At 40.0% G+C, this 12,500-nt stretch overlaps 1 protein-coding gene across 1 annotated transcript; it reads left to right on the plus strand.

Annotated features, from left to right (window-relative positions):
• The first annotated feature begins 1,701 nt into the window (after nucleotides 1-1,701).
• On the plus strand, nucleotides 1,702-9,099 carry LOC139461928 (BTB/POZ domain-containing protein 6-like). The gene is made up of 3 exons (XM_071243415.1): nucleotides 1,702-1,755; nucleotides 6,854-7,142; nucleotides 7,801-9,099. Exons 2-3 carry the CDS (start codon nucleotides 6,859-6,861, stop codon nucleotides 8,840-8,842), a joined length of 1,326 nt encoding a protein of 441 aa, XP_071099516.1. The 5' UTR covers nucleotides 1,702-1,755; nucleotides 6,854-6,858; the 3' UTR covers nucleotides 8,843-9,099.
• The last annotated feature ends 3,401 nt before the right edge of the window (nucleotides 9,100-12,500 follow it).

The raw sequence follows: 12,500 nt of genomic DNA on the forward strand, positions 1-12,500 counted from the left end.
TTTTGATATTTTGGGATTTTTCTAATTTTTATTTTTTAAAATTTTTATGGAATGAAGTTGGACATAGATTCAATTGGGGATGAGGTTCGTTTCTGGGGCAGAATTCGAAAACCATTCAATGTATTTGATCGAAACTTGGCATTCATATGGATGCGACCATGGTGGATCTTTTGCGGATAAACAATGTATGCTTCTTAAAGAACTTTAAACTGTTGACTCATTACATACAGAATTGCACATTTACTAGTGGTTACTTTACAGACAGCTGCCGGGGGGTTATGTCATCTTTCTGATGACTCTTGTTCTCTAATGTGCCTTTTCCTGCAGAAGTCTAAATAACTCTTATACATATAGTTGTATATCATTGTCATATGTTTGTCAATGTTATACTGAATGAAGCAATTTACAATTGTTTTTGAAATAGTCGCAACTGATATTGAAGGTCAAATTAGCTTTCAATGTCTTTCAGTAAAAATGTTCACAGTAACTGAGGAACAGCTCTCTGTAGTGTGATGAAATCTGGTACATGTCACCCTCAGAGTGAGGCATATTGTGTTTCAAAACTTAAATGAAGCTGGTATGCTCGTAACAAGTACTTGTACCTTTACAAATAATCATATTATCATCTCACTAGGACCAAAGGCCAAAGTGAGCACACAGTCGATGAGTTTATACTTTCACTCAGAACAATCTGGAAGTCTGAACATGAAATTTAAGGGTATCATCATACATGTATTAGAACTGATGTTTGTTCATTAAACAGCTTAACATCTAAAAAGATTGAAAAAATTGTCTTCTCCAAAAGTACATGCCCATAGATCTCAACTTTAAGGGGATATTTACAACTAAAATGACACAGAATGTTACTACAGCTATCTGATATGCCCAGGCTAACATCATTTACCAGGATTAAGACATCTCGAAAAATTGCATCCGGATACCTGCCGGATACCTGCCGGATTCCTTCAGCAATGTTCAATTTTCATGGTTAGTTTCCAATATATATTTAGGTGTTTCACACTTAATTGAACAAAATGCACCCCCAAATTGTGACATGTTTTTGGAAACTCAGAATGAGGTATCCGGTGCCGGATCCTTGGTATCCGGTGCCGGATCCTTGGACACCCAGATTGAGGTATCCGGTGAGGTATCCGGTGCCGGATACCCGGATTCCAGGTGGCATACTTTCAGGTGAGGTGTCCATGCCGGATACCACGGATCTGGTATCCGGCCTGGTATCTGCCACCGGATACCCGGACGCGTTTTGGGTAAGTGTCCGGTGGTATCCGGCAGGTATCCGGATACCGGAAACTGCATTTTTTTTGCTGTGAGGTGGTGGCTATAACCAGTGCTCACAATCATATACATATTATACATAAGGCATTTGGTAAATCATCCTTCCCTTCGAAAACTGTCAAAAGCACATATTCAGACAACACTCATACAATCAGTGCGGGGTGGACAACTTTTGTTCCATGATGGTTTTGTTGTTAAGGTAGTTGCTTGTTTGATTTTATTCTCCCGCTGAGGCCACATTCAGCAAGTACTGAACTATGGGAAATGACCACAGAGACAAGATACATTTTCCCAAATTAGACACATTAGTCATATTAGTCGCGACACTCAATAAACTTACACTCACAATTCACCTGTACACCTGAACCGAAAGTAGATCACGTGACCCACACACGGAAGCGTACATTGTCAGCGGTAACACAGTAAACAGTTCGGTTCGTGTCTGTTTTCCAGATATTGGTAAGTAAACGAGCACGTGGGTAGGAAGTAGAGGATCAATTATATCATCATGGTACTGGGTTTAGCGGTGTTAGATATTGTTGATTTAAGGTACAATATTCAAAGACGGCTCGTGTGTTCAGTCTGACCTATTATCGGCTTATGTGATGTCCTGCTGTCGTTGTCACTGTTATCGTATAGTCACACAATTACTTGCACCGCACGTCGATTTGAGACATTCCTAATATATCATTCCTTACTCACAATTGTTATAACACTTATTTACGTCCAATTTATTGGATATAAATGCAGTAAACAACCTATTTAAAGTTGCATCGATCTTGACAATTGTGCATGCTGGAGTTACCTCCCTTCCACCCTGTCTCACGCCCAAACTCACCTGCGGTATTAGGGATAGGGTATGTTTCGTCAGTGTTTTGTAATTTTGAATTAAAATGGATAACAAAATAATGATGTTAATGAAATAATTTCACTTGGGCAGCTGTTCACTTTCCAACTTAAACAATGAAATGTTTCACATGATGTGTTTCTTCAGAAGTGTGAGATTAGAAATCACTTATGCCAAGTTAAGTGATTCAGCATATGTGATTGATGTCGGCCAACCTGGCGTCGTCCCGTGAAGATCCGGGTTAGAATATATCCACAGCAACCCATGCTTGCCGTAAAAGGCGACTATGCTTGTCGTAAAAGGCGACTAACGGGGTCGGGTGGTCAGGCTCGCTGACTTGGTTGATGCAGGTCATCGATCCCAATTGCGTGGATCGATGCTCATGATATCAATCACTAGATTGTCTGGTCCAGACTCGATTATTTACAGACCGACGTCATATATCTGGAATATTGCTGAGTACGGCGTAATATGAGATTTAATGTAATGATTAAAAATCAATGTATAACTGAAGAATACCTTTTGACACCTCTTTTTTTTAAAAAAAGAATATATTTTTCTCGAAAAAGATGTTCACCGCCTAATCTTAACATTGAACAGGGAACATACACACGAATGTTAAAAGAACACAGAGTTTGTAAAATATCCAATAAGCAGGAAGTACGAGTTGAGTATGATCTTTTCGTTGTGTTTCCAGTATATGATCATTTGCGTATTGAATAATTATCTCCTTATATGTACCAACTACCAAATATTGTCAAGTTTATTTGCTTCCAAAATGGCAACATGTAAAATGTGACATCATATGTATTTCATGCAATGAGTTATAGAAAATGCATATCAAAGGATTAGTTGATCATATGTATATTACACTACCTATGCAATCTGTACTATGGGCATGTAGCCTTTCGGCATATGTGTAAATAATGGTTGATTGATTGAAGAATTGCAGTCATATTTGAGAAACGAACATTTTGGAGTCACCACTTCAATGCATTTTACTTCAAAGGAAGGGGTTAGCTTACTCAGTGATTTACTCCTAATGTGAAGGACATACTTGCCTGTCTTTGAAAAATAATTACCGTTCCTCCAAATCACTTATACATCCAGAATGGCCTCTGGTGGAACTATATAGACATGTATGTGCTTTCTTCGGGTAACTGTACCTGAATCTGAAACCTTTTTGATCAGACTGATACGCCAATGCCTTTCATATATCATGCCAACTTTCAGATAAAACAATGGCGACTACTAACGTACATCAAGTTGCAAGAGCTAATTGATCCAATAACAGTCTCGTTGGGGTAGGCTAGTTGTTAAAAATCAAGATATCCAAGAGCTAATTGATCCAATAGCACTCTCGGTGGGGTAGGCTAGTTGTTCAAAATCATGATATCCAAGAGCTAATTGATCCAATAGCACTCTCGGTGGGGTAGCCTAGTTGTTCAAAATCATGATATCCAAGAGCTAATTGATCCAATAACACTCTCGATGGGGTCGGCTAGTTGTTCAAAATCATGATATCCAACTGCTAATTGATCCAATAACACTCTCGGTGACTCTGTAATCAGTTCGGTTTGTGTCTGTCTTCCAGATATTGGTGAGTAAACGAACATGTGGGTAGAAAGTAGAGCAGCCTTAGTACCAACACAGTACTTGGTTCAGCCTTGTGTCATAGATACTGTTGTTGATATGAGGAACAAGACTCATAAACCGGCCAGGTGTGAAGTCTGATCTACTACAGGCTCATGTGATGTCCTGGTGTAATTGTCCCAGTTATATTTATACAATTAGTGTGCCGGACACACCTATTTGAGACCACCCTTCAATTCCATTCCGTACCCACGCATGTATGAAACTTATTTGCGTCAAATTGGTTTGATATGAATACAGTAAACAACATGTTTGAAGTGCCTCGGTCTAGAATATGGAAATTGCTGGAGTTACCTCCCTTACACCACCAACAAGCCTGCTGTATTGGAAGGTGCGTTCGATTATGAAAATTTGCTAACCAAAGCACCCCAAGGATTCAGTCGGTAAGGGCGACCTTGGTCAAACGTATTATGACGTAAATGAGTTGACATGAGCCAACATTGGTCAATCAAGGTCAACTTGGGTTATACCTTGGTTCACCCCTGTCGGCCTGGGTTTTGAAAGGAACGCACCGTTTAGTCCTGATGGCGTCTTGTCAGTGTTTGGGGCACGGCACTCTCCAAGTGATGTCATCCGTAAAGAGTTTGGTTTGGTTGATTTGTTGTTTAACGCTGTACTCAGCAATATTCCAGCTATATAACGGGGGTTTGTAAATAATCGAGTCTGGACCAGACAATCCAGTGATTGACATCATGAGCATCGATCAACGCAATTGGGATCGATGACATGCATCAACCAAGACAGCGAGCCTGACCACCCGATCCCGGTAGTCGCCTTTTACGACAAGCATAGTCGCCTTTTACGGCAAACATGGGTTTTGCTGAAGACCTATTCCGGATCTTCACGGATCCATCTATAAAGCAAATTGGTTTGATTTAATGATTCAATCATGAATACAGAGATTTTAATTAATATAATTAACTAGATATTGATTGTATATATGTCAGTGATTGTATATATATCAGATTTGTTGATATAAAAAATTCAAAAATAAAGAGGGCCTGATGGCGTCTTGTCAGTGCCTGGGGCACGGTACTCTGGTCTCCAAGTGACGTTATCGTCAAAGAAATGTAGTTTAATTTAATGATTAAATCATGAATATAGAGATTTTAATTAATATAATTAACTAGGTATTGATTGTATATATGTCAGTGCAAAAATAACTTTCGATTGTTGATATGAATACTTTAGAATTAATAATGCAACTTTGATGATGATTTTGCACCTCGTTTGGTGTTTTATGCGTTATTTTGAACCTTTGCATGCATTCAATAGACAAAGATACGATGACAGCTTTGCCATGAAATGAAGCACTTGTTAAGTTCTCAGAAGCTGTGTGTTTTAGCACAGGGTTTAGGGTTTCTCCGTCTCCTGGCAGCCATTATTACATCTAAGGTTGTATTTTATACGTTCTGAGTCGGATATCCTTGATGGACAGGTTGACTCCAATTTTCATTACGAACACACCTTGTACATTCTAATTGTGTATTATAAATGGATAACAATATAATAATGTTAATGATATTATGAAAAAGGTCCAGTTTAACAGCTTCTCACTTCCCAGCGAATTGTTTCACATCAAGTGTTTGTGCAGAAGTGTGAAAAGATTAGAAGAAGAAGAATATTTAATCATCTTGTCACACGATGTAAACACAAATACTACTACATATCACATCTACATGTATTAATGTACGTTGTCTCGTCAACATGGCCTTTGTTTATTGTCATTATACAAGTATGTAAGTGCTAAAGAGACATGATAATAAAACATTTTATAGTTAGGGGGAAATTCAGTTTGCGGGTGAATTGTCTACGGCTATAGATTATAGTAACATCAGGGGCGAGGCCAAACATGAGCAGGTCAGTCTAAATTATAAAGATAGTCTGGTCAGTATAAGACATGCTAGAACATATCGGACCAAGTAGAGAGGCATGCACCTACAAAGAAAATCTTTCGTAAGTGTAGAATACCCATGTAGGTAGGAGATTTACTTCATACTCATAACCACTAGGCTACCCGACCTCCCCAGTAAGTTTGGAGGTATGTGTTCATTACTTATTGAATAGGACGGTCGGATAGCCTAGTGGTCAACGCGTTCGCTCGTCACGCCGAAAACCCAGCTAGATTCCCGACAAGGGTACAATGTGTGAAGCCTATTTCTGGTGTCCTCCGCCGTGATATTGCTGGAATATTCCTAAAAGCGGCGTAAAACAATACACACTCACTCACTCACTCACTTCTTAGCGCAAACGGGCATACCTAAAACAATTGTCAACTCGTTGTTTAATGGTTCACATATATTTCCCCATAGATTTTATAGATTTCAAATGCAATTTAAAGCACATCAGGACATGCGAAATTATACAGTATGATTGAACACCTTTAACTGTCTTGGGTATATTTTAGAGGCTAGACACATGTAAAATCAAGAATTATTGCTGAGGGATTCTTTGACGAAGAACTTGAAATCATACGCGCATTCTGATTGGTTTATCGTATTTTCGCACATAACATTCATCGATAGGGGGACGAGTCTTCTTGCAGGTTACACGGGTGGCCCAGTCGTCTAAGGCGCCGCGATTCGCTGTGCAGAGTTGCGTCCCTTGGGCACGCCAGAAACCTATGATTGTGGGTTCGAATCCCGGTTCGCCCCGATTATGTTTCTAGGTTTGTCAGCACCATACCCTTGCTCGTGGGTTTCACCGAAGTGGTAATCATGTGAGACCTGCATTACTTCGGGCTTTCCTCCCACATGAAGCTGACACGCCGTGATATAACTGGAATAATGTTAAAAGCGGCGTTAAACCCAACTCACTCACTCATTCACTCTTGCAGGTTACGGAAAGGAGCGAGTGGTGACGAATGCAGTGAACTTTGAAGCGTCCATCTTGATTACGTCATAAAGCGCATGGTAGCGTATTGTTAAAGAACTCGAAAAGATTTGAGGCTCAAAAACATTTTACGTGGGGATACATGCATGAGCTTTCGTTGGGTAACTGTACCTGGATCTGAAAACTATTTGTTCAATGTCTTTCATATGTCATGCACACTTTCAGATAAAATGGCGGCTGTGAACGTACAACAAGCTGAAAGAAAGTCAGGGTTTGTTGACAACTGGCAAGCGGGGAAGACCCTCGCTCAATGTAATTTACGCATGTTCGATGCGGAAGAGCTTTGTGACGTCACATTTCGAGTTGGAAGTACAGGTCACGTGATCAAGGCCCATCGCTACGTGCTCATCAGCAGAAGTTGTGTGTTCCACGCCATGTTTACCGGCCTCCTGGCGGAGACGTCGGAAGTCAGTGTTCCGGAAATAGAGCCTAAGGATTTCAGACAGTTTCTCTTGTAAGTATTAATCATTACAGTATTACATAACAGAACATCATTTAGAAAACTACAATAGTAACACTGTACTCAGAAAACAAACAGTTTTTATAGTTCTGTGATAATGATGACCATCATACTCCAGGGGGAATACTGAGTGCAGGCTGTCGGTCCAGCTGATGTAGGCATTGGTCCTTGTTTTCGGCCTTTTACCAGCGCGGCTCTTTTACAGATGGCGTCTGTTGAGAATTTAAAGTCTAAAGCCATCTTATACCAGCGCTGTAGGGCCACATGTTGGGTGTATGTCATGCTCATGTGGGGATATTGAAAATATATAAAACTTCAACACAAGAGAATGACCAAAATGTCTCCTAAACAGATTCCATACTCACGGACTTAACCAAAGTGAAAACTGTCAAATACACTGATCAGTTAATTAGGCATGTCAGACCTTGTTCTAAAATGAGACACGTAATGATTATTGAAAACCTCTTCAAAGCAGCATTAAATTCACATACAACTCCAACGGCGAGAACATATGTCAACAATGAAATCAAATATTCTGGCATGCAAACTTTAACTGATCTCAAATGCATTTTATGTTGAACGTTAGTATTATCTTTTTTCAAATACTGCATCATTTGGCAGCAAAATTATTCGTAGTCCTCTCCTTCTTCAGATACCTTTACTCAGACAACACAACTGTTGATGCTGACAACGTAACAGCTCTACTGTACGCCTCCAGAAAATATGCCATCACCGCCTTAGAATCACAATGTCTGGAGTTCCTGGAGAAACACCTCAACGTTGACAACGCCTGTGTGATTCTAGATGCTGCTCATCATTTTGATCAAAGCCAGTTGTTTCAGAAGGCCTTGACCTTGATTAAAGATACAGGTGAGAGGTCACTACAGTCATCTGGTTTCCTGACACTGAGACAAGTGTTGTTGCATCAGATTGTGGAGTCCGATGATTTGTCAGCCGAGGAGCACGTCATCTTTAACGCCGTCAACAGCTGGGCAGAGGCAGAGTGTGGACGCCAGGGAAGGGAGGTAACTCCTGAGATCAAGCGAACAGTTCTTGGAGAGACTTTACTGAAAGTTAGATTTCCTCTTTTGAAGCAAAGGTTCATGGCTAGGGACGTTAAAGCTAGCGGTCTTTTGTCTGAACAGGAGCGTCTCACGATCCTTGAATATATTGGATGCCCTGACAATGATGTGAAACCCTTCAACACTAAGCAAAGACAACAAAGAACCCCGCATTCCATAACAAGGTTTTCATCACAGAATAATAGAGGCTGGCGTGTTCGGGGTATTGCTAATGATGCCATTTCCTTCAAAAGTGACCGAAACCTGATGCTCTGTGGATACAGTCTGTATGGGCCTGCCTTTGAGAATACACCCTCTACATACTCTGTCACCACCTACTTTGGGAACGAGGAAGATCTCCTCACATGCATGATTCAAGATAGAACTGAGTACAAAGTCAACAGTCAAGTGTTTGATGTGGTGTTTGAGAAGCCTATTGCTATGACAGCGGGAGTATGGTATACTCTGGCAGTGCTGATACAAGGCAGTAGGACGTGGCAAGGAGTAAATGGAAAGAGAGAGATTTTATGTGCTGACGGTGTTCGTTTTACCTTCAGGGACTCACAACACGGCACGAATAGCACTAACATCGACCAAGGGCAGATTCCATCTCTCCTCTACCATGTTGCATGAACATTAACATCCAGGGGACAATTCCTTATATATATATATTCTTTTACAAGTGTCATCAAAATAATCGTAATTTTGGTTCGCATTTTCGTTACCCCACTTACAACCTATTTCAAATTACATATTGGTCATGCAGAGGCTTACACCTCCCTTGCACCACGTCCAAAACCTGATCATGAATCAGACTGCAGTATTTGCGTTGCAATCTGATGACGTTTTGTCAGTAAATTGTATTTCTGGTTACTGAATGAATAACAATATAATGACGGTAATGAAATAATGTCACTTCAGAAGCTGCACACTTTTCAACTTCAAAAATAACAATGTTTCACATCAGTTGTTTCTGCAGAAAAGTGAAAAGATTAGAAATCATCTTCCAAGTTAAGTGCTTTTCCACTTGTGATCGTATAGGCCAAGCTGGCGTCACTGTTTACTTATAGTCGGGAGATATGACGGATCATTTATTTGTGCAAAAACATTGAGAAGAAACATTAGGAATTAAGTGGAACCGTATATGTCCATTACTTCCTATTTATATCCTATTTATATCAGTGATTAAAGTCACAGCACTTTGTACATAGGTCATGGTTAGATGGTGAGCGTTCCATCAAATATGCTTAAATGCATATAGGCCGAAGTAACACTTTTAAAAATAAATCAATAATATACATGTAATGAGCAGTAGTCTCCACAAAAATTCCCTCTCACACCCTGTGCATAACAGATGTTATTATATCTGAATAAAAGTGACATACTGCAAAAGCAGAGTCGATTTACGATTCCGACTCTTTCATGAGCATGCGTCCATGAATCACTATCAAACAGTGTTGATACCAGGTGTTCGCGAAAAGGTGAGCGTATGTCGGTGCCATCCACGTGCAAAGACAAGTCAATTGTTCACCTACAGAACTTTGGACAATATGGTACATGTCAAAATAGGGAATTGCATCGGACATCATTATTGTAACTCATGCGTCAAATTTGGAAATGTCTTCCACGTGTCTACTTTATAACATTTTGAAAGCCTTGAATGTTGTCACTCTGATCAAACAACATTTCTGGACACAAAGGGCTGAGGCTGCAGGATATTGCTCGACATAAAGGGAAAGTTGACTTTTGGAAAGTAGAAGTCAACTCTCGTCTCATACAGTCTTGTGGAGAGTGTTTTGTCACTCTGAGTCTTTAAGCATATATCTAAATATGAAACAGATAAGGCGGCCTCAGTGGTCTCCTTTATTTCTAGTTCAGGTGGGTTAATCAGTGGAAGGGAATTGTTTATTGAACGATATCAGGTCATCGACATACCTGAAGCTCAAGTTAAACTTCTTGGCTAAATTACCTTTTGCCATTTCGAGCCAAAAGTCCGATTCATATTCATAAAGATGCCGATCAGCAAGAGTGAGTGAGTGAGTGAGTTTGGTTTTACGCCGCTTTTAGAAATATTCCAGCAATATCACGGCGCGGTACACCAGAAAAGGGCTCCACACATTGTACCCATGTCGGGATTCGAAACCGGGTCTTCGGCGTGAAAAGCGAACGCTTTAACCACTAGGCTACCCGACCGCCCCCGATCAGCAAGAAGGGAAACACAATTGGTTGTCATGGGTATGACTTCTTTTTGCCCAAATGTCTTAGCCCCAATTTTTTTTATCAATGAGGATGTCCAGTATTTCACATATTGTTTTTGTTTCATTAAACTCCAGCTGGCATTCGCTTTCATCTTTGACAAATTGACCTGAACCTCTGAAGATAGATATATAACTGTATCTGTGGACACGAATGATTTGTAACAGAAGAGTGCTCGTGGGTTTCACCGAAGTGGTAAACGTCTGAGACCTGCATCACTTCGGGCACTTCCCACATTAAGCTGACACGCCGTGATATAACTGTAATACTGTTAAAAGCGGCGTTAAACCCAACTCACCCACTCACTCACTGTAACAGAAGACCCAGGGATCAAGGAATGAAGTTTGTTCTTGAGTCGTAAGAGATAGTGGAGTACAGAACGGATACTAGTATTAAGGAGTCATCACGTCACTATAATTTGATTCAAGCAAAGAAGTAGCGTGGATGTCATATGAGCTGGGTTTGGATCAGAAAGTCAAATTTAGAAGAAAAAAAAACACTAGAACCGTGACTAACGTCACGCTACCGCGACATCGAATGGTTAGAATCACTGAAACAAGATTTTGTTGTTGTTGTTTAACGCCGCATTCAGCAATACTCCAGCTGTCAGAAAGATAATATCCTCATCTAGCCTTATACACGTAATGAATAGTAGTGTCATCATCTGGCCTTATACACACTTGTTTGTTTGTTTGTTTATTTGTTTGTTGTTTAACGCCGCTCTCGGCAATATCTCAGATATATGACGCCGGTCTGTAAATAATCGAGTCTGGACCAGGCAATCCAGTGATTGACACCATGAGCATCGATCCACACAATTAGGATACGATGACATGCATCAACCAAGTCAGCGAGCCTGACCACCCGTTCCCGTTATTCGCCTCTTACAACAAGCATGGGTTGCTGAAGACCTGTTCTAGCTCGGATCTTCAGGGGTCCACCTATAAAGAAAATTTGTTTAATTTATTGATTCAATCATGAATATAGTGATTTTAATTAATATAATTAACCAGGTATTGATTATTATATATGTCAGTGAAATGTAACTTTCGATTGTTGATATAAATACTTTAGAATTAATAATGCAACTTTGATGATGATTTTGCACCTCGTTTGGTGTTTTATGCGTTATTTTGAACCTTTGCATGAATTCAATAGACAAAGAAACGATGACAGCTTTGCCACGACATGAAACACTTGTTAAGTTCTCAGAAGCTGTGTATTTTAGCAAAGGGTTTTGGGTTTCTCCGTCTCCTGGCAGCCATTATTACATCTAAAGTTGTATTTTATACGTTCTGAGTCGGATATCCTTGATTGACACTGGTTAACTCAGTTTGACTAAAATTTTCAAAATCGAACATACCTAGTACATTCTAATTGTGCATTATAAATGGATAAAAATGTTAATGAAATTATGAAAAGGTCCAGTTAAACAGCTTCTCATTTTCCAACGATTTGTTTCACATCAAGTGTTTGTGCAGAAGTGTGAAAAGATTAGAAGAAAAAGAGTATTTAGTCATCTTGTCACACGATGTAAATACAAATATTACATATCACACCTACATGTATTAATGTACATTGTCTGGCCAACATGGTCTATGAGGCACTTAAGTACAAATATTGTCATTATACAAGTATACAAGTGCTAAAGATCCGGGTTCGATCCCCGACATGGGTACAATGTGTGAAGCCACTTTCTAGTGTCCCCCCGGCGTGATATTGCTGGAATATTGCTTAAAGCGGCGTAAAACAATACACACTCACTCACTCACTCACTTATTGAATATCTTACCCGTGTAGCTTAATTTGTAACATAATTTCAACGACAAGTGGCGAACTCCTTGATGTAGTCAGTGGGCTCATTCGTGACCAACTCGTGTTATTCCGGGACAAGCCAAATGGCGACTCGTGCCCCTCTCGTGGCCATTTTTGCGACTGGGTTGCATCTTAGCGCAAACGGGCATACCTGAAACAATTGTCAACGCGTTGCGTAATGGTTCAAATGCAATTTAAAGCACACCAGGACATGCGATAT

Source organism: Haliotis cracherodii, unplaced genomic scaffold (assembly GCF_022045235.1).
Source record: "Haliotis cracherodii isolate W230 unplaced genomic scaffold, xgHalCrac1.p SCAF_15, whole genome shotgun sequence".
Lineage (NCBI taxonomy): Eukaryota > Metazoa > Mollusca > Gastropoda > Lepetellida > Haliotidae > Haliotis > Haliotis cracherodii.